At 46.1% G+C, this 23,891-nt stretch overlaps 1 protein-coding gene across 3 annotated transcripts in view; it reads left to right on the top strand.

Moving 5' to 3' along the window:
* ints3 (integrator complex subunit 3) overlaps positions 1-23,891 on the top strand; it is a 153,531-nt gene that overhangs the window by 6,192 nt on the left and 123,448 nt on the right. For all 3 annotated transcript variants that reach the window (XM_073061228.1, XM_073061227.1, XM_073061226.1), the window contains exons 2-4: positions 11,632-11,715; positions 14,305-14,388; positions 22,494-22,607. In XM_073061228.1, the coding sequence (XP_072917329.1) occupies positions 11,632-11,715; positions 14,305-14,388; positions 22,494-22,607 (282 nt within the window). The remainder of the gene's footprint in view (positions 1-11,631; positions 11,716-14,304; positions 14,389-22,493; positions 22,608-23,891) is intronic.

The following is a 23,891-nucleotide window of genomic DNA, read 5'->3' as shown; positions in this document are numbered from 1 at the left end:
ATGGAGTTGCCCCACGATTACTGAGGGCCTGTGCGACTGAGCTGGGAGAACCACTACAGCGCATCTTCAACATGAGCCTGGAGCAGAGAAGAGTACCCAGACAGTGGAAAACATCCTGTATTGTCCCGGTACCGAAGAAACCACAACCAAAGGAGTTGAATGACTTCAGACCTGTTGCCTTGACGTCGCACGTGATGAAGACCGTGGAGCGGCTGATAATACAGAATCTGAGGCCACAAACCAGGCACGCCCAGGATCCTCTTCAGTTTGCGTATAAGGAGAAGGTGGGAGTGGAGGATGCTATCACGTATTTGCTGCACAAATCACTCTCTCACCTAGATGGGGTCAGTTGTGCTGTGAGGATTACATTCCTTGACTTCTCTAGTGCCTTTAACACCATCCAGCCCAAGATCTTAAGGCACAAACTAAAGGAGATGGGAGTAGACTCTCACATGGTGGATTGGATAGTGGACTACTTGACAGATAGACCTCAGTATGTGCGGTTGGGAGACTAGGTCTGACACGGTGGTCAGCAGCACAGGAGCGCCGCAGGGAATCGGACTCTCTCCGGTCCTGTTCACCCTGTACACATCAGACTTCCAATATAACTCGGAGTCCTGCCATGTGCAGAAGTTCGCTGATGACACGGCCATAGTGGGGTGTGTCAGGAATGGACAGGAGGAGGAGTATAGGAAACTGATACAGGACTTTGTGATATGGTGCAACTCAAACTACCTGCGTCTCAATATCACCAAGACCAAGGAGATGGTGGTGGACTTTAGGAGATCTAGGCCTCATATGGAGCCAGTGATCATTAATGGAGAATGTGTGGAGCAGGTTAAGACCTACAAGTATCTGGGAGTACAGTTAGACGAGAAGCTAGACTGGACTGCCAACACAGATGCCTTGTGCAGGAAGGCACAGAGTCGACTGTACTTCCTTAGAAGGTTGGCGTCATTCAATGTCTGTAGTGAGATGCTGAAGATGTTCTATAGGTCAGTTGTGGAGAGCGCCCTCTTCTTTGTGGTGGCGTGTTGGGGAGGAAGCATTAAGAAGAGGGACGCCTCACGTCTTAATAAGCTGGTAAGGAAGGCGGGCTCTGTCGTGGGCAAAGTACTGGAGAGTTTAACATCGGTAGCTGAGCGAAGGGCGCTGAGTAGGCTACGGTCAATTATGGATAACTCTGAACATCCTCTACATAGCACCATCCAGAGACAGAGAAGCAGTTTCAGCGACAGGTTACTATCGATGCAATGCTCCTCAGACAGGATGAAGAGGTCAATACTCCCCAATGCCATTAGGCTTTACAACTCAACCGCCAGGATTTAAGAACTTTTTAAAAGCTATTATTAATGCTTTTGAGATAGTGATTTAGATGCATATCATATTTTTTACTGAGTTAAGTATTGTATGTAATTAGTTTTGCTACAACAAGTGTATGGGACATTGGAAAAAAAGTTGAATTTCCCCATGGGGATGAATAAAGTATCTATCTATCTATCTATCTATCTATCTATCTATCTATCTATCTATCTATCTATCTATCTATCTATCTATCTATCTATCTATCTATCTATCTATCTATCTATCTATCTATCTATCTATCTAACACTGTACAGTACTGGTGGGGATGAGTTGGTCACTGTATAACACTGGGGTACAGTACTGGTGGGGATGAGTTGGTCACTGTCTAACACTGGGGTACAGTACTGGTGGGGATGAGTTGGTCACTGTATAACACTGGGGTACAGTACTGGTGGGGATGTATTGGTCACTGTATAACACTGGGGTACAGTACTGGTGGGGATGAGTTGGTCACTGTATAACACTGGGGTACAGTACTGGTGGGGATGTGTTGGTCACTGTATAACACTGGGGTACAGTACTGGTGGGGATGAGTTGGTCACTGTATAACACTGGGGTACAGTACTGGTGGGGATGAGTTGGTCACTGTATAACACGGGTACAGTACTGGTGGGGATGTGTTGGTCACTGTATAACACTGGGGTACAGTACTGGTGGGGATGTGTTGGTCACTGTATAACACGGGGGTACAGTACTGGTGGGGATGAGTTGGTCACTATAATACTGTACAGTACTGGTGGGGATGAGTTGCTCACTATAACATTGGGGTACAGTACTGGTGGGGATGTATTGCTCACTGTATAACATTGGGGTACAGTGCTGGTGGGGATGAGTTGCTCACTGTATAACACTGGGGTACAGTACTGGTGGGGATGTGTTGCTCACTGTATAACATTGGGGTACAGTACTGGTGGGGATGAGTTGTTCACTGTATAACACTGGGGTACAGTACTGGTGGAGATGAGTTGGTCACTATAATACTGTACAGTACTGGTGGGGATGTGTTGGTCACTGTATAACACTGGGGTACAGTACTGGTGGGGATGAGTTGGTCACTATAATACTGTACAGTACTGGTGGGGATGAGTTGTTCACTGTATAACACTGGGGTTCAGTACTGGTGGGGATGTGTTGCTCACTGTATAACACTGGGGTACAGTACTGGTGGGGATGTGTTGCTCACTGTATAACACTGGGGTACAGTACTGGTGGGGATGTGTTGCTCACTGTATAACACTGGGGTACGGTACTGGTGGGGATGTGTTGGTCACTGTGTAACACTGGGGTACAGTACTGGTGGGGATGTGTTGGTCACTGTATAACACTGGGGTACAGTACCGGTGGGGATATGTTGGTCACTGTATAACACTGGGGTACAGTACTGGTGGGGATGTGTTGGTCACTGTATAACACTGGGGTACAGTACTGGTGGGGATGAGTTGGTCACTATAATACTGTACAGTACTGGTGGGGATGAGTTGCTCACTATAACATTGGGGTACAGTACTGGTGGGGATGTGTTGGTCACTGTATAACACTGGGGTACAGTACTGGTGGGGATGAGTTGGTCACTATAACATTGGGGTACAGTGCTGGTGGGGATGAGTTGCTCACTATAACATTGGGGTACAGTGCTGGTGGGGATGTGTTGCTCACTGTATAACACTACAGTACTGGTGGGGATGTGTTGGTCACTGTATAACACTGGGGTACAGTACTGGTGGGGATGTGTTGGTCACTGTATAACACGGGTACAGTACTGGTGGGGATGTGTTGGTCACTGTATAACACTGGGGTACAGTACTGGTGGGGATGAGTTGGTCACTATAATACTGTACAGTACTGGTGGGGATGTGTTGGTCACTATAATACTGTACAGTACTGGTGGGGATGAGTTGCTCACTGTATAACACTGGGGTTCAGTACTGGTGGGGATGTGTTGCTCACTGTATAACACTGGGGTACAGTACTGGTGGGGATGTGTTGCTCACTGTATAACACTGGGGTACAGTACTGGTGGGGATGTGTTGCTCACTGTATAACACTGGGGTACGGTACTGGTGGGGATGTGTTGGTCACTGTGTAACACTGGGGTACAGTACTGGTGGGGATGTGTTGGTCACTGTATAACACTGGGGTACAGTACCGGTGGGGATATGTTGGTCACTGTATAACACTGGGGTACAGTACTGGTGGGGATATGTTGGTCACTGTATAACACTGGGGTACAGTACTGGTGGGGATGTGTTGGTCACTGTATAACACTGGGGTACAGTACTGGTGGGGATGAGTTGGTCACTATAATACTGTACAGTACTGGTGGGGATGAGTTGCTCACTATAACATTGGGGTACAGTACTGGTGGGGATGTGTTGGTCACTGTATAACACTGGGGTACAGTACTGGTGGGGATGAGTTGGTCACTATAACATTGGGGTACAGTGCTGGTGGGGATGAGTTGCTCACTATAACATTGGGGTACAGTGCTGGTGGGGATGTGTTGCTCACTGTATAACACTACAGTACTGGTGGGGATGTGTTGGTCACTGTATAACACTGGGGTACAGTACTGGTGGGGATGTGTTGGTCACTGTATAACACTGGGGTACAGTACTGGTGGGGATGTGTTGCTCACTGTATAACACTGGGGTACAGTACTGGTGGGGATGAGTTGGTCACTATAATACTGTACAGTACTGGTGGGGATGTGTTGGTCACTATAATACTGTACAGTACTGGTGGGGATGAGTTGCTCACTGTATAACACTGGGGTACAGTACTGGTGGGGATGTGTTGGTCACTGTATAACACTGGGGTACAGTACTGGTGGGGATGAGTTGGTCACTGTATAACACTGGGGTACAGTACTGGTGGGGATGAGTTGTTCACTGTATAACACTGGTACAGTACTGGTGGGGATGTGTTGGTCACTGTGTAACACTGGGGTACAGTACTGGTGGGGATGTGTTGGTCACTGTATAACACTGGGGTACAGTACTGGTGGGGATGTGTTGGTCACTGTATAACATTGGGGTACAGTACTGGTGGGGATGTGTTGGTCACTGTGTAACACTGGGGTACAGTACTGGTGGGGATGTGTTGGTCACTGTATAACACTGGGGTACAGTACTGGTGGGGATGTGTTGGTCACTGTATAACACTGGGGTACAGTACTGGTGGGGATGTGTTGGTCACTGTATAACACTGGGGTACAGTACTGGTGGGGATGTGTTGGTCACTGTATAACACTGGGGTACAGTACTGGTGGGGATGTGTTGGTCACTGTATAACATTGGGGTACAGTACTGGTGGGGATGTGTTGGTCACTGTGTAACACTGGGGTACGGTACTGGTGGGGATGTGTTGGTCACTGTGTAACACTGGGGTACGGTACTGGTGGGGATGTGTTGGTCACTGTGTAACACTGGGGTACGGTACTGGTGGGGATGTGTTGGTCACTGTATAACACGGGGGTACAGTACTGGTGGGGATGTGTTGGTCACTATAACACTGGGGTACAGTACTGGTGGGGATGTGTTGGTCACTGTATAACATTGGGGTACAGTACTGGTGGGGATGTGTTGGTCACTGTGTAACACTGGGGTACAGTACTGGTGGGGATGTGTTGGTCACTGTGTAACACGGGTACAGTACTGGTGGGGATGTGTTGGTCACTGTATAACACTGGGGTACAGTACTGGTGGGGATGAGTTGGTCACTGTATAACACTGGGGTACAGTACTGGTGGGGATGTGTTGGTCACTGTATAACACTGGGGTACAGTACTGGTGGGGATGTGTTGGTCAATGTATAACACTGGGGTACAGTACTGGTGGGGATGTGTTGGTCAATGTATAACACGGGGGTACAGTACTGGTGGGGATGTGTTGGTCACTGTATAACACTGGGGTACAGTACTGGTGGGGATGTGTTGGTCACTGTATAACACTGGGGTACAGTACTGGTGGGGATGTGTTGGTCACTGTATAACACGGGGGTACAGTACTGGTGGGGATGTGTTGGTCACTGTATAACACTGGGGTACAGTACTGGTGGGGATGAGTTGCTCACTGTATAACACTGGGGTACAGTACTGGTGGGGATGAGTTGCTCACTGTATAACACTGGGGTACAGTACTGGTGGGGATGAGTTGGTCACTGTATAACACTGGGGTACAGTACTGGTGGGGATGTATTGCTCACTGTATAACACTGGGGTACAGTACTGGTGGGGATGTGTTGGTCACTGTATAACACTGGGGTACAGTACTGGTGGGGATGAGTTGGTCACAATAACACTGGGGTACAGTACTGGTAGGGATGGTTCTGTCACTGTATAACACTGGGGTACGGTACCGGTGGGGACGGGTCTGTCACTGTATAACGCTGGGATACAGTACTGGTGGGGATGTGTTGCTCATTGTATAACACTGGTACAGTACTGGTGGGGATGTGTTGGTCACTGTATAACACGGGTACAGTACTGGTGGGGATGTGTTGCTCATTGTATAACACTGGTACAATACTGGTGGGGATGTGTTGGTCACTGTATAACACGGGTACAGTACTGGTGGGGATGTGTTGCTCACTGTATAACTCTGGGGTACAGTACTGGTGGGGATGTGTTGGTCACTGTATAACACGGGTACAGTACTGGTGGGGATGTGTTGCTCACTGTATAACACTGGGGTACAGTACTGGTGGGGATGTGTTGGTCACTGTATAACACGGGGGTACAGTACTGGTGGAGATGTGTTGGTCACTGTATAACACTGGGGTACAGTACTGGTGGGGATGTGTTGGTCACTGTATAACACTGGGGTACAGTACTGGTGGGGATGTGTTGGTCACTGTATAACACTGTACAGCACAGGTGGAGATGTATTGCTCATTGTATAACACTGGTACAGTACTGGTGGGGATGTGTTGCTCACTGTATAACACTGGGGTACAGTACTGGTGGGGATGGGTCTGTCACTGTAACACTGGGGTGCAGTACTGGTGGGGATGTGTTGGTCACTGTATAACACTGGGGTACAGTACTGGTGGGGATGTGTTGGTCACTGTATAACACTGGGGTACCGTACTGGTGCGGATGTGTTGCTCACTGTATAACACTGGGGTACAGTACTGGTGGGGATGAGTTGGTCACTGTATAACACTGGGGTACAGTACTGGTGGGGATGAGTTGGTCACTGTATAACACTGGGGTACAGTACTGGTGGGGATGAGTTGGTCACTGTATAACACTGGGGTATAGTACTGGTGGGGATGTGTTGGTCACTGTATAACACTGGGGCACCGTACTGGTGCGGATGTGTTGCTCACTGTATAACACTGGGGTACAGTACTGGTGGGGATGAGTTGGTCACTGTATAACACTGGTATAGTACTGGTGGGGATGTGTTGGTCACTGTATAACACTGGGGTACAGTACTGGTGGGGATGAGTTGGTCACTGTATAACACTGGGGTACAGTACTGGTGGGGATGAGTTTGTCACTATAATACTGTACAGTACTGGTGGGGATGTGTTGCTCACTGTATAACATTGGGGTACAGTACTGGTGGGGATGAGTTGGTCACTGTCTAACACTGGGGTACAGTACTGGTGGGGATGAGTTGGTCACTGTATAACACTGGGGTACAGTACTGGTGGGGATGTGTTGGTCACTGTATAACACTGGGGTACAGTACTGGTAGGGATGTGTTGGTCACTATAATACTGTACAGTACTGGTGGGGATGTGTTGGTCACTGTATAACACTGGGGTACAGTACTGGTGGGGATGAGTTGGTCACTGTATAACACTGGGGTACAGTACTGGTGGGGATGTGTTGGTCACTGTATAACACTGGTATAGTACTGATGGGGATGTGTTGGTCACTGTATAACACTGGGGTACGGTACTGGTGGGGATGTGTTGGTCACTGTATAACACTGGGGTACAGTACTGGTGGGGATGTGTTGGTCACTGTATAACACTGGGGTACAGTACTGGTGGGGATGTGTTGGTCACTATAATACTGTACAGTACTGGTGGGGATGTGTTGGTCACTGTATAACACTGGGGTACAGTACTGGTGGGGATGAGTTGGTCACTGTATAACACTGGGGTACAGTACTGGTGGGGATGTGTTGGTCACTGTATAACACTGGGGTACAGTACTGGTGGGGATGTATTGGTCACTGTATAACACTGGGGTACAGTACTGGTGGGGATGTATTGGTCACTGTATAACACTGGGGTACAGTACTGGTGGGGATGAGTTGGTCACTATAATACTGTACAGTACTGGTGGGGATGTGTTGGTCACTGTATAACACTGGGGTACAGTACTGGTAGGGATGTGTTGGTCACTATAATACTGTACAGTACTGGTGGGGATGTGTTGGTCACTGTATAACACTGTACAGTACTGGTGGGGATGTGTTGGTCACTGTATAACACTGTACAGTACTGGTGGGGATGAGTTGGTCACTGTATAACACTGGGGTACAGTACTGGTGGGGATGAGTTGGTCACTATAATACTGTACAGTACTGGTGGGGATGTGTTGGTCACTGTATAACACTGGGGTACAGTACTGGTGGGGATGAGTTGGTCACTATAATACTGTACAGTACTGGTGGGGATGAGTTGCTCACTGTATAACACTACAGTACTGGTGGGGATGTGTTGGTCACTGTATAACACTGGGGTACAGTACTGGTGGGGATGTGTTGGTCACTGTATAACACTGGGGTACAGTACTGGTAGGGATGTGTTGGTCACTATAATACTGTACAGTACTGGTGGGGATGTGTTGGTCACTGTATAACACTGGGGTACAGTACTGGTGGGGATGAGTTGGTCACTGTCTAACACTGGGGTACAGTACTGGTGGGGATGAGTTGGTCACTGTATAACACTGGGGTACAGTACTGGTGGGGATGAGTTGGTCACTGTATAACACTGGGGTACAGTACTGGTGGGGATGAGTTGGTCACTGTATAACACTGGGGTACAGTACTGGTGGGGATGTGTTGGTCACTGTATAACACTGGTATAGTACTGATGGGGATGTGTTGGTCACTGTATAACACTGGGGTACGGTACTGGTGGGGATGTGTTGGTCACTGTATAACACTGGGGTACAGTACTGGTGGGGATGTGTTGGTCACTGTATAACACTGGGGTACAGTACTGGTGGGGATGTGTTGGTCACTATAATACTGTACAGTACTGGTGGGGATGTGTTGGTCACTGTATAACACTGGGGTACAGTACTGGTGGGGATGAGTTGGTCACTGTATAACACTGGGGTACAGTACTGGTGGGGATGTGTTGGTCACTGTATAACACTGGGGTACAGTACTGGTGGGGATGTATTGGTCACTGTATAACACTGGGGTACAGTACTGGTGGGGATGTATTGGTCACTGTATAACACTGGGGTACAGTACTGGTGGGGATGAGTTGGTCACTATAATACTGTACAGTACTGGTGGGGATGTGTTGGTCACTGTATAACACTGGGGTACAGTACTGGTAGGGATGTGTTGGTCACTATAATACTGTACAGTACTGGTGGGGATGTGTTGGTCACTGTATAACACTGTACAGTACTGGTGGGGATGTGTTGGTCACTGTATAACACTGTACAGTACTGGTGGGGATGAGTTGGTCACTGTATAACACTGGGGTACAGTACTGGTGGGGATGAGTTGGTCACTATAATACTGTACAGTACTGGTGGGGATGTGTTGGTCACTGTATAACACTGGGGTACAGTACTGGTGGGGATGAGTTGGTCACTATAATACTGTACAGTACTGGTGGGGATGAGTTGCTCACTGTATAACACTACAGTACTGGTGGGGATGTGTTGGTCACTGTATAACACTGGGGTACAGTACTGGTGGGGATGTGTTGGTCACTGTATAACACTGGGGTACAGTACTGGTAGGGATGTGTTGGTCACTATAATACTGTACAGTACTGGTGGGGATGTGTTGGTCACTGTATAACACTGGGGTACAGTACTGGTGGGGATGAGTTGGTCACTGTATAACACTGGGGTACAGTACTGGTGGGGATGAGTTGGTCACTGTATAACACTGGGGTACAGTACTGGTGGGGATGAGTTGGTCACTATAATACTGTACAGTACTGGTGGGGATGTGTTGGTCACTGTATAACACTGGTACAGTACTGGTGGGGATGAGCTGGTCACTATAATACTGTACAGTACTGATGGGGATGAGTTGCTCATTGTATAACACTGGTACAGTACTGATGGGGATGTGTTGGTCACTGTATAACACTGGGGTACAGTACTGGTGGGGATGTGTTGGTCACTGTATAACACTGGGGTACAGTACTGGTGGGGATGAGTTGGTCACTATAATACTGTACAGTACTGGTGGGGATGTGTTGGTCACTGTATAACACGGGTACAGTACTGGTGGGGATGTATTGCTCACTGTATAACACTGGGGTACAGTACTGATGGGGATGAGTTGCTCATTGTATAACACTGGTACAGTACTGGTGGGGATGAGTTGCTCATTGTATAACACTGGTACAGTACTGATGGGGATGAGTTGCTCATTGTATAACACTGGTACAGTACTGGTGGGGATGAGTTGCTCACTGTATAACACTGGGGTACAGTACTGGTGGGGATTAGTTGGTCACTATAATACTGTACAGTACTGGTGGGGATGTGTTGGTCACTGTATAACACTGGGGTACAGTACTGGTGGGGATGTGTTGGTCACTGTATAACACTGGGGTACAGTACTGGTGGGGATGAGTTGGTAACTGTATAACACTGGGGTACAGTACTGGTGGGGATGTGTTGGTCACTGTATAACACTGGGGTACAGTACTGGTGGGGATGAGTTGGTCACTATAATACTGTACAGTACTGGTGGGGATGTGTTGGTCACTGTATAACACTGGGGTACAGTACTGGTGGGGATGTGTTGCTCATTGTATAACACTGGTACAGTACTGGTGGGGATGTGTTGGTCACTATAATGCTGTACAGTACTGGTGGGGATGTGTTGGTCACTGTATAACACGAGTACAGTACTGGTGGGGATGTGTTGGTCACTGTATAACACTGGGGTACAGTACTGATGGGGATGAGTTGCTCATTGTATAACACTGGTACAGTACTGGTGGGGATGAGTTGCTCATTGTATAACTGGTACAGTACTGGTGGGGATGAGTTGGTCACTGTATAACACTGGTACAGTACTGGTGGGGATGAGTTGCTCACTGTATAACACTGGGGTACAGTACTGGTGGGGATGAGTTGGTCACTATAATACTGTACAGTACTGGTGGGGATGTGTTGGTCACTGTATAACACTGGGGTACAGTACTGGTGGGGATGAGTTGGTCACTATAATACTGTACAGTACTGGTGGGGATGTGTTGGTCACTGTATAACACTGGGGTACAGTACTGGTGGGGATGTGTTGGTCACTGTATAACACTGGGGTACAGTACTGGTGGGGATGTGTTGGTCACTGTATAACACTGGGGTACAGTACTTGTGGGGATGTGTTGCTCATTGTATAACACTGGTGCAGTACTGGTGGGGATGTGTTGCTCACTGTATAACACTGGGGTACAATACCAGTGGGTGGGGGTTTGTGGTCTGTTCCTATATGTATAATACTTGGGTACATTAGTGGTGGGGATGGTTCTGTTGTAGTATAACACTGGGGTACAGTATCGGTGACTGTATGAGAACGGAGCACGTTGCGTAATAACACAGAAGGGATCATTCAAGATACCGTGAAGCAGATTGCTCCAAGATCAGAGACAGAGGGTCTCTGGGGCATCTGCCTTGCCTACCACAGTTCACTGATTTTTGCCGTTGGTTCGGTGTCACTTCACTGTCCTTTCCACGCAGCTCCATCATTTCTCCCTGTTCAGGTCCCACGGTGTTTCGAATGTTACAAAATAAGCATGCACCCACTGCCATTCCAGGATATGTTGGAAGTCACACTTTGTTAAGCCATTAAAATGTATTCCCTCACATTGCATTGGATTCATTTTCAGCGTACGTTCTTGAGCTGTTGACCCAACTGCCCACTAGGCAGGTATGTGCATTTGGTGGAGTTGGAGGTGGGGTGAGTGGGAAATGAATGTGGGTTGTCAAAAGCTCTTTGTGGCATCTCCCTTGCATGGAGAGGGTGGTCCTTGTCCACAGACGTTTCTCTGAGCGTTTTCGATGTCTAATCTTACTGTTTTCTGTTTCTGGTCTAGAAACTGGAGAGATGTTTGAATGTCATATCCCCGATGATCAATGGCGTGTCGGAGAGAGAGGCAAACGATGCACTAAATGCTCATGTAAGTGGACAGCAGAATTTCTGCTGAGCTCTGACCTGTTGTATTTTTTAAAAAAACTTGCCCTGAATATCTTTGAACTTTACATCCCACTCACCTTAAATGCATCCCCATTGGTATTAAACATTTCAACCCTGAGACCCCTCGCGGATACCAAAGAACGCGGTTGCTCAAGTCCCTTATTTAACCTGTCTCAGTGCGGTGGATTTCAGGACCCAGCGGAACCCCGGACCTTATTTAGCCAGTCTCAGTGCGGTGGACTTTAGGACCCAGCGGAACCCTGGACCTTATTCAACCTGTCTCAGTGTGGTGGTCTTTAGGACCTGGTGGAGCTCTGAATCCGCAGTGTTTCTGTTCACGAAAATAATCATGATCACGATTGAAAATAAAGTGGAAATAATAAAGCGATTGGAAAGAGCTGAAACACCATCGGTCATTGGAAAAGCGTTAGGCTATAGTTGGTCATCAATCGGAACAATTTTAAAGGATATAGTGAGAAAGGCCCTGCCCGATGAAAGCTACAGTTATTACTAAGCAATGCAGTGGTTTAATTATTGAAATACATACGTTTCTTCAGTGTTTTATATGCATAGAAAGGTAAAATATATACTGTATACTAAGACAAACGTACTGACTAACTGACGCGAAATAATACCAGATGTACCTGTCCAACTTAGTAAGAGAACTTCTGTTTTTTTTCGATCCCGATCCACGATAACCTACGCACATCCTCCCATATACTTTAAATCATCTCTACATTACTTACACTACCTATGTAAATGCTATGTAAATAGTTGTTATATTGCACTGTTTAGGGAATAATGACAAGAAAAGAAAGTCTGTACATGCTCGAACAAAAAGTGCTGGAAGAGCACTTCTGGGTTTTCTCGATTCGCGGTTGGTTGAATTTGTGCATGCGCAACTCGCGGATAAGGAGGGCGGACTGTATAGCCATTTTCAGGGAGTAATGAACTTAGACCCGAGGATCCCTTTGCTCATCGAATCTGTTAAGAATCTTGCTAGTAACAGTGTACTGTCATTGGACATTTGATCTTCCAAGGAGCAACTCTTTACATTTTACAACTCTATTTGCCGTTTTTGCATCCATGATCTAGATCCCTCTGTATCCTTTGCCACGCTCCTAAACTATCCACAACACCACCAATCTTCATATCATCTGCAAACCATCTTCACCTCGGCCCTTTTTGTGGGTCTTTTGTCTTGGAACTGTGGTTCTTCCGTCTGAAATACAATCCGGGGGGTGGGGCCAAGGCTGCTAGTTTGGTGGGGGGGGGGGGGGGTTGGGGCTCAAATGCTTGGTTCCCTTGCTGCCCTGCTCACCCAGAGACCACCCTGTATCCTCGCTGCCTCTTTGATCAATGCATTCTAACTGGTTGCTTCACTGTCTGGTGTGGAGGGGCCACTGCACGAGATCGGAAGAGCTGCAGAAAACTGCAGACTCTGCCTGATCCTTCATGGGCCCCTGGCCTCCCCCGCATTGAGGACACCTTCAAAAGGCAACGCCTCAAAAAAGCAGCATCCATTATTAAGGACCCTCACTCATTACTACCATTGAGGAGGTACAGAAGCTACCTTCACCAATATATTTTGTGACAGTTTTGAAATATTGTTTTAAGTTGGTCAGAGGGAATCTCTACTTAACAAAACCATGCTTAAAATTAATTCCTGTATTTCTAATTGGTCAGAATTATTTTCCAGTAATATCCGCACCATTGAATTTCTGCTTTGTGCTACAGATCCTTTTAGTTGCTCAAGTTGTGATTGTCAACACAGTAACGCAGCCTTGAAACCTGCGGTATATTCCTACACAAAGACCTGGTGAATGTCCTTTCACAAATCGTTGAAGGTGGCAGGACAAGTCGAAGAAATAAAAGCTATTTGAAAATTCTTGGCTGTAAAAATGAGCACAGAGAATGTAAAGAAATAGAATTATGCTAAACGCTTCTGAAGCAGCAAACAAGGTACCGTGTCTGATGGTACATCTTAGCAGGTGATGTACTGGATTGGCACAATGGGCAAGGTCATATGAAGAAACAAAGTACGGGTAGGCCGTTCAGAGAATTCCAAGATTGCTCGATGTTACGGCAGCATAGCAGTTATCATGACTCCGTTGGAGTTCAATTCTGGGTGCCATCTGTAAGAACTTTGTACGTTCACCCCATGACCATGTGGGTTACCTCCGGGTGTTCTGATTTCCTCCCACGTTCCAAGGTCATACCGATTAGTAGGTTAAATGGTCATTGTAAATCTTCCTGTGATTAAGCTAGTGTTACTTAGGTGAGCTGCTGGGTGGAGTGCTTCATCAAGCCGGAAGGGCCTGCTCCTTGCTGTGTCTCAACAATAAAAAGCCTGAAGACACACGCTCATCCCCTCCGCGGTCAGATTTCTGAACAGACAATGAAAATATAGCTTGCTATGTTTGCTCCTTTCAGCACTATTTATTTATAATCTTAATATATATTTATTGTCATAGTCTATCATATATTTTATGTATGGCAGTAATAAACCTGATTCTGAATGCAGTTCCCTTTTGCTTTGAGCACTGTCGCTGAACTCTTTCCTCCCCGACAGGTGTGCAAAGGAGCGCAGCAGCACGAGGAAGTGTGTTTGGGTCTTTTAACGATGATTCTGGTGGAGCCTTTGCAAGCACAAAGAGTGAGTTACTTCAAGTTTCTTTTGTATTCACCTTAATAAAAGCCCTGGCCTGCAATTAAAACTTCCAGGTACAGTTTGCAGAGTTTATTGATTGAAATGTTGGCTGGAATTAGTATTTACTCAATGGGCTGAGTGGCCTAATTCTGCTCCTTCATCTTATTGCCACTTTGACTATGAGCTTCAAAATATTGAATGAGATTGCAGGGACCCCTGAAGGTTGCCAAAAAAGAGCAAGGACAGTCATGATGAGCTGAATAGCTACCTGGGTGGAAAGGTTAATTCTTTGGGGTTCCACAGTAGTGTAGCGATTAGTGCAATGCTGTTACAGTTCGTGGCGTAGAGTTCAATTCCAAAACAGTCTGTAAGAAGTTTGTATGGCCTTTCCGTGAATGCGCGGGTTTCCTCCATGTGCTCTGGTCTCCTCCCACAATCCAAAGACGAACGGGTTAGTAGGTTAATTAGTCATTGTAAATTGTCCTGTGATTAGGTTAAGTTTAAATAGGTGGGTTGCTAGGTGGTGCAACTTGTTGGGCCAGAAGGGCCTGTTCCACATGTTATCTCTGAATAAAACAGAAATGAATAATATGTTCTGGTTTGATTCCATCTGCTATAACACGTTTACACCTGGGTAGCACGAGTCAGCAAGAGATATCTCAGCCTTTGAGAGGAGAGGAACTAAGAACTCATTTCCACAATGATCTCAGGTTAAATTACTTTGCAAGGTTGCACAGAGAATTATATGAATACAGAAGATAAGCAGTGAAATGATTGAGAGATGAGTAGAGGTTGTACCAGACCCTAAACACAGAAGAGATACGAGAGACTGCGGTTGTTAGGAATCTGGAGCAACGCACACAAAAGGCTGAAGGAGCTCAGTGGGTCAGGCAGCGTCTATGGAAGGAAATAAATAGTCGACATCCGTTGGTCCTGCAGCATTTTGCGCATTGCTCCTGATCAAACCACATGAACATGGTATCAGATTTCTGAATGAGCCGTGGGCACCACCTTGTTATTTCTTCACTGCTTCTTAAACCCATCACTCCTACTGGGTCTGTAGGCTGCTGACAGCAGCTCACCAGAGTCTTGTGTTGTAGACCAGTCCTTCAAGTTGTCCCAAGGTGTAGCCCATCTTTGAAGATCCTTCCTCTCCAGGAAAGAGATCTTTGGAGCTTCCTATAGCTCTGAATTTTTACGGGATGGTTGCTAGCCCCATGTCCACTCCTCCTCCCTTGGCTGCTAGGCTCAGGGACCATCCCTGGCTGAGTTACCATTTGATCATGATCATGCCTAACCCTCCTCCTCTTGCTGCCAAGCTTGGGACTATACACTGCCAATTTCCCCATGTTACTCTGGGCTCGGGACCATCCCTGGCCAAGTTCCTTGTGTTACTCCAGGCTTGGGACCGTCCTTGGCCAAGTTCCCCATGTTACTTTGGGCTTGGGACCATCCCTGGCCGAGTTTTCCAAGTTACTGAGGGCTCAGAATAGTCTACGGCCGAGATAACCTCTGTTACCCCAGGCTTGGGGCCGTCCACGGGTGGAGTTCCTTCTGTTACTCTATGCTGCAGTCCACGGCCGAGATCCCTCTGTTACCCCGGGTTCGGGACCGTCCACGGCCAAGATCCCTCCCGTTACCCTGGGCTTGGGGCCATCCATGGCCGAGATCCCTCCGTTACCATGGGCTCGGGGCCGTCCACGGCCGAGATCCCTCCGTTACCATGGGCTCGGGGCCGTCCACGGCCGAGATCCCTCAGTTACCCTGGGCTCAGGGCTGTCCACGGCCGAGATCCCTCCGTTACCCTGGGCTCAGGGCCGTCCACGGCCTAGATTCCTCTGTTACCCTGGGCTCGCGGCCGTCCACATGACTAGTTCCCTATGCTTCTCCAAACTTGGGACCGTCCATGGTAGAGTTTTATTCCTTTGCACTATTCATTAATTTTTAAAAAAAATTATTGATTTTGTTTCACATCGTTCAGTGTTAATAAATCTAATTATGATCTCAGTTTTGGGTGTGCAGTGTAGATTCATCATTTTGATAACTGATCCACAGGTATTAAGGCATTTTATTCAAACTAAACTAGAGAATTATTCTCTGATGCACCACACATGAAGCTGCAGAAACTCAGCAGGTCAAGCAGAATAAGAGTTAGAACATTTGACCTGTTGAGTCTGCTCCGCAGTTCCATCATGACTGATTTATTATCCCTCTCAATGCCATTCTCCAGCCTTCTCCCCAAAACCTATGATGCCACGACTAATCAAGAAACTGTCAACTTCCTATTTAAGTATACCCATAATCATCTGTGCCAATGAATTCTACAGACTCACCCTCTGGCTAAATAAATTTGTTATAAAGGGTCGTCTATGTATTCTGAGTCTATGCCCTCTGGCCATGGACTGTCTCATTATTGGAAACATCCTCTCCACATCCACTCTATCCAGGCCTTTCAGTACTTGATAGGTTTCAATGAGGTCTCCCCTCATTCTTCTAAACCCAATCTATGGAGGGAAATGAATAGTTGATGTTCTCAGCCAATCCAAGTGAAAAGTCTCAAACTGAAATGTTGACTGTCCATCTCCCTCCACAGGTGCTGCCTGACCCATTGAGTTCCTCAAGTTTTTTTTTTGCATATTTCTCCAGATTCCAGCATCTGCAGTTTCTTGTGTGGATATTATTCCCTGAGATTTAGCAGGTTAAGAGATGATTTCGTTTAAGTTTTCAGGACAACCTAGAGAATTGTTTCTGCTGCAAATAAACAGAAAATGCTAAGACCAGTCAGCAAATCAGGCACTATTTCAGGTTAATCATGACTAACACACGAGTACGTTCTGACTAAAAGTCGTCAGGCCGAGCCATTAGCTCTTCTGATACATGGGTGTTGCTTGACTTCTCGAATATTTCCAAATCCCTGGTATTTTACCTTTGTATATTTTCTTTAGAACTGGCTCAAGGACAATGTATGCAAATTTGTTTTATCAGGAGTGAATTTGCAGATAGGTCAACGGTCAGGCAGTGTTGAGGAATCAGAGTCTTGGACAGATTAGGAGAAATGGGAAGTTGGAATACAGTGAAAGGAAGTTTATAGTCATGCACTTTGGTAGAATAAAGGAATGAAGGCATAGATTATTTTCTAAATGGAGAGAGAATTCTGAGATCAGAGAGGTAAAGGGACTTGGGAGTCCTTGTGCAGGATTCCATAAAGGCTATCTTGCAGGTTGAGTTGGTAGTAAGGAAGGCAATTTCAATATTAGCATTCATTTCCAGAGGACTAGACTATAGAAGCAAAGAGGTAATGTTGAGCAATTCCGAGGCTTTGGTCAGACCACATTTTGACTGGTGTGAGCCTGTCTAAGAAAGGATTGCTGGTGTTGGAGAGGGTCCAGGGAAGGATTGTGAGAATGACCTCAGGAGTGAAAGGTTTAATGTACGAGGAGAGTTTGATGGCTCTGTATTTGCTGGCATTTAGAAGAATGAAGAGGAATCTCATTGTAACCTATCAATTATTGAAAGACCTAGGTAGAGTGGACTTGGAGAGGATGTTTCCAATAGTGGAGGAGTCTAGGACCAGAGGGCACTGCCTCAGGATAGAGGGATATCCCTTCAGAACAAAGATGAAGAAGCTGGTGAATCTATTGAATTCGTTGCCACAGACGCTGTGGAGGCCAAGTCATTGGGTATATATAAAGTAGAGGTTGATAGGTCCTTGATTAGTCAGGGCGTCAAAGGTTACAGGAGAATGGGGTTGAGAGGGATAGTAAATCAGCCATGATCAAATGGTAGGGAAGACTAGATGGGCTGAATAGCCTATTTTGTCTCCTATGTATGGGCAACATTTCAATATGTCGAGGGTGATGGAATATGTAACTTTCTGCAAATGACCATTGATAAGAGGTTAATTGTTAATTAATTTATAGTCTCTGTTATATTGTGGTTAACCAGGCTCTTAAGGTTATGAGGAAAATGACAGGTTGGTGTAAACCATGGATCATTAAATGTTTTATTAAAAGTTGGAATCTACTTGAAGGGCTACGTGTCCTCATTCTGTTTCTGCAAGTGAGTCAGTTTTTATGAACAAAGTTTATTGGCCTAACAATGTTCCATCCAGTTTTTTTTGTTATTAACAATTCACACTTGGAGTATTGTATTCAGTTCTGTTCACTTCATTATAAGAAAGATGTGGAAGCTTTAGGGAAGGTGCAGAGGAGACTTACCAGGATGCTACCTGGATTAGAGAGTATGTCTTATGAAAATAGGTTGAGAGAGTTAGGGCTTTTCTCTTTGGAACGAAGGGGGATGAGAGGTGACTTATGTGACGTCCACACTAGACCGGATAAATCTGTAACCGAAGCATTTTCTCTTCGTTTTGTCCCTCTGTCCACACTAAAATGATGTTTTCCTCTCCCTGAAAATGGAGCTTTTCTAAAATGCTCTCCAGAGTGTGTAAATCTGAAAATGCCGGCTGGGCGGTGTAGTGTGCACAGGGTAACTGGAGCTTTTTGAAAATGCTGTCGTGACGGCATGGTGGCGGCAGCGCGGCATTTCATTGTCTTCTTGAACTAAGAGGAGGAAACAGAAATAGTATACCGTTTCTTCTTCGCTTGTTTTCTGTAGCGTGTGTGCCCAGTTGGAGGAGATTCACCCAAGTACCTGTTTTAATGTGGATGGAGGTATTTTCAGAAACGCCTGGTGTGGACACTATCGTTTTTTTGTGACACTGGTGTTTTCAAAATTCACCGGCTCAGTGTGAATGTACCCTTAATGGGGGTGTATAAGGTGCTAAGAGGCATAGGTACATATTTTCCCAGGGCAGAAGAGGCTAATACTAGGGGGCATAATTTTAAAGTGATTGGAGGAAAGTATAAGGAGAATGTCAGAGATAGGTTTTTGTACACAGTGTGTGGTGGGTGTGTGCAGCACCCAACCGGGGAGGCGGGGAGTAGCAAATTAGGGGTATTTAAGAGACTCTTTGATAGACACATTGATGAAAGAAAAGGGGGCTATGTGAGGTAAGCTAGATTAATTTTAGAGTAGGTTAAAAGGTTAGCAGAACGTTGTGGACCAAAGGGCCTGTACTGTGCTGTACTGTTCTTGTTAACTGTGGGTGCAGGTGTGGGCATAATTTTTGTAATCTCAGAGGCAGTTTTAATTTTAAAATGTGCTGAACCCTAGAGAGGTTGTTGCCATGGGAAATGTAAAGAGCATGGTTACTAATTATGTGGCTGTCTTCATCTTGAATGTAGCAGTGGGCTCTAATGTGTTAATGTTTAATTTGAGTTAACATGGGCACACATGCTTGTGTAGCAGAATGCTGTGCCAGGGACATTGGGTATCTATAACAGGATTAAAATGTGACCCAACAGAAAATTAAAACTATAGTTTATGGATTTTAAAGGAGATGGGGAGGGAGAAGAAGAGTTTTGTTTTCCATTTGAGTTGCAAGGGCTTGGAATTCTCTGCCAGAAAAGGCTGAGCAATCCCAGAAGTGCCCTTCAAAACGATGTACTCGATGCTTCTGGTTCTTATTGAACTGGCAAACCATAAGCCATAGAGAAGAATTGGGGTGTATGACCCATTGAATATGCTCTCTAATCCATCATGGCTGATTTATTTCCCCTTTCAACCTTATTCTGTTTTCTCCCCATAACCTTTGACTCCCCTACAATTCAAGAAACTATCAACCCCTGCTTTAAATATCTACTGACTTGTCTCCATAGCCAACTGTGGCAATGAATTTCACAGATTCCCCGCTTTCTGGCTGATGACAGTTTTCTTCATCTGCGTTCTAAATTGATAAACTTGTGTTGTGTGTCCTCTGCTCCTAGACTTTCCCAATACCGGAAACATCCTCTCCATGTCTACTCATCTATGCCTTTCAGTATTCAGTAGGATTCAATGAAATCCTCCCCCTCATTTTTTCTAAACTCTAGCAAATACAGGCCCAGAGGCATCAAACACTTCATATGTTAAAACAACTGGTCTGTACAGGGATCAAACCCACGACCAAGGCTTTGTTAGTACCACGGTCTAACCAACTAAGTTAACTGACCACATTCTAGATTACAAACTAGACTAGAGTTCTGGCAATGCAAGTTCACCTTCTACAAATGCAGCTGGAGGAACGCAAGCTCATTTTGTAAGATCAAATCTAGCATGAACAAGCTAGCATCAGTAATAGATGTTGAGGAAATCTGTCCTTGTCCAGTGTGGTCGGTATGTGAGTCTTGCCCATCAATGACTTCCAAGAACCCTCTGAGGTGGTTGAGCAAGCACTGAGCCCAAGAGGGAGCTGCTGAAATGCTTCTTCACTCCGGGCATCCACACCCCATAAATAAATAAGTGAAGGAATTTGGAGTTACAAGAGACTGTAGATGCTGGTATCTAGATCAATAAGCAAAGTTCATAGCTCCTTGAAAGTGACTACACAGGTCAATAGGGTCGTTAAGAAGGCTTATGGAATGTTTGCTTTTATTAGTTGAAACATTACGCTCAAAAGTCAAGAGGCTATGTTGCAATTTTATAAAACTCTGGCTGGGCCACATCTGGAGTATTGCATACAGTTCTGGTTACCCCTCTGTAGGAATGATGTTGAGGCTTTGAAAAGGGCGCAGAAAAGTACCAGGATACTGCCTGGTTTGGAGGGCATGTATTACCATGAGAGGCTGGATAAACTTGGGTTGTTTTCTCTGGAGTGGTGGAGACTAAGGAAAGATCTGATAGAGGTTTATAGGATTGTGAGAGGCGTAGGTAGAGTAGACAGGGAATGTGTTTCCCAGGGTAGAAATGTCTAATACCAGAGGGCATACTTTGGAGGTGAGAGGGGGTAGGGTCAAGTTTTTTTTTACTCAGAGTGGTGGATGCCTGGAATGTCTGCTATGATGGTAGAGGCAAGCACATTAAAGGCTTTTAAGAGACGTTTAGATGGGCACGTGAATGTGAGGAAGATGAAGGGATATGGATGCAACACACACAAAATGCTGAAGGAACTCAACAGGCTGGGCAGTATCTGTAGAAAAACATACAGTTGACATATCGGGCCAAGACCCTTCAGCAGGACTTGGATTTCCAACGTCTGTAGATTTTCTCTTGTTTATGAAGGGATATGGACATTGTGTAGGTAGGAGCTGGTGTTTTTGATTTAGTTTTTGGCTGGTTTGGCCCAACATTGTGGGCCAAAGGGCCTGTTCCTGTGCTGTATTGTTCGATGTTTATGCTGGAGGGACTCGGTAAGGAAGCATCTTTGGAGGGAAATGAACAGTCAATGTTTCAGGTCAGGAGTCTTCATCTGGACTGACAGATGAAGAGTCTTGAACAAAAATGTGACTGTTGGACATTCAGATGAAAAATGAGCTTTATTTGTCACATATACGTCGAAACATACAGTGAAATGTGCTGTTTGCGTCAACAATCAATACAGTTTGAGGATGTGCCGGGGGCAGTTCAAGGGTTGCCAGGCCCATGGTGCCAACATGGTATGCTGCCAACTTACTAATTTATAATTAACACATACGTCTTTGGAATGTGGGAGGAAACACAGATGCTCACAGGGAGAACGTACAAGCTCCGACTGGCCTTCTGTTCTGATCCAGTTTGATTCTGTCTGCCATGCTTGGTGTGGTTCTGACCATTAGAAACAGGTGATTCATTTGCCGTGGTTTAAGGAATTCAGTGATGCTGTCAGGTTGCACAAGACTAGGCTTATGTTGTCAGAAATTGTGGTATTTAAAGATTACATATGCTGTAGTAACTATGGAAGTTACTGGGTGCATTTAAGATGAAGGTGATTCTTGATTAGTCAGGGTGTCAAAGTTTATGGAGAGAATGCTGGAAATGGTGTTGAGTGCACTAATAAATCAGCCATAGTGGAATAGCAGAGTAGACTTGATGGGCTGAATAGCCTAATTCTGCTCCTATGTCTTATGGTCTTTGAGTATAATTGGGTGCTGTGGGCTCGTTGGGCTGGGAGGACCTGACACCGTGCTGTATCTCTAAATATCTCTAAGTAAATAAGCAGGGACCGTGACTCCAAAGCCGTTTCATGTAATGTAGAGTGCTGCATAAATGCATCTTTTTCTGTAATTTTTCCTGTTTTTAATGTTATATTACAGTGTTACCGGGATCTGACGCTGGTGAGCAGAGACGGCATGAACCTAATTTTAATCAAAATTAACCAACTCCTCATGGAAAAGTATCTGAAGCTTCAGGACACTGTCAGGGTACAGGTGAGTCCTGTTGTCATAGCCAAGGCCTGCTCGGCTTCAGCACACTCCACCCTGAGTCTTGGGGGTGGGGAGAGGGTGGTTTAAAGGTCTGCATGTCCAGTTTGAGACTCGAGGCGAAGAAACTCCAGATTGATGGAGTGCTGCTCCGTTTTGAGAGGGGGGGCAAGGGAGTGCTGTCTGGGGGTGTCATGTCTATGTGGGTTGAAGGGTGGTGGCGGTGTGGTGCTGAGACAGTGCTCCTGTTTCAGTGGGCATGGGCAATACTGAGGGAGTGCTGCTGGTTTAGTAGGTAAGGGTAGTGCTGTGCTCACTGGCAGAGGGGAGGGTGAATTTGAGGGAGTGGTGCTGTGTTGGGTTGGTGCCGCTGGGTCAGTGTCAGTATTGTAATAGGTCCTTTTGGCCGAACAAGCTTGTGCTGCGTAATTACACAGTGTGACCGATTAGCCTACTAATCCGTACATCTTTGGAATGTGAGATGAAACCCTCACCGTCACAGGGAGAATGTACAAAATTCTTACAGACGGCAAAACGATTGGGAGACTTGTAGGGTTAAAGGTTTTTGCACAGCGTGTTGTCCCATGGCTCTGCAGCCCAATACACATCCACGAATCGTTAACACTTTTGGGTTTGTGGACTGGCACCAAGTTGCGCAGCACTGAAGCCCAGAAGCAGGCCCTTTGGCCCATCTGTAGACTGCCTACTCCATTTGACCTGCAATTGGACTGTAGCCTTTGATACCCCTCCCATCCGTATACTTGTCCAAACCTCTCTTAAATGTTGCAGTGGGAACGCATTGTAAGAGTAACTGTGACTGCAGATAAACATATAAGGGTACCTCATTCCCCATCGCATTTTATCTCTGGGTGGGTCAACAGCAACTGAACTACCAGTAAGGGAGGAAAATGTGCAGATTCAGAACTGCCTGTGATCATATTTCCCACAATCAGGATCAAGTTTGTTATCACTGACAATGTAGCAAGCAGTACAGTGAAATGCATAGAATAGACCATGAATTATAATAAGAAATAAGAAAAAAATACATATAGCGCCTTCACCAGAGGTGCTACACCTCTCCGGACACCCCATATACCCCTTTGGTCCCCACCGGCACTCAGCTCTCACTTTTGGCTCCAAGTAGCTGTTTGCACGTGACGGCGGCCACACCCAGTACACCTCTTTGACAGGCAGGCTAAACGAGATGAGGGTAGCCGACAGGCCTCATACCCCGAGGAGATAGGGACATGCCTGTCCTCGCCTAAGAAGTCAGATCCAGCAGACTGGGCG

This window comes from Hemitrygon akajei, chromosome 11, assembly GCF_048418815.1.
Source record: "Hemitrygon akajei chromosome 11, sHemAka1.3, whole genome shotgun sequence".
Taxonomy (NCBI): Eukaryota; Metazoa; Chordata; class Chondrichthyes; order Myliobatiformes; family Dasyatidae; genus Hemitrygon; species Hemitrygon akajei.
Note: the sequence above shows the minus strand (reverse complement) of the source record. Positions and strands in the feature narration are given on the sequence as shown.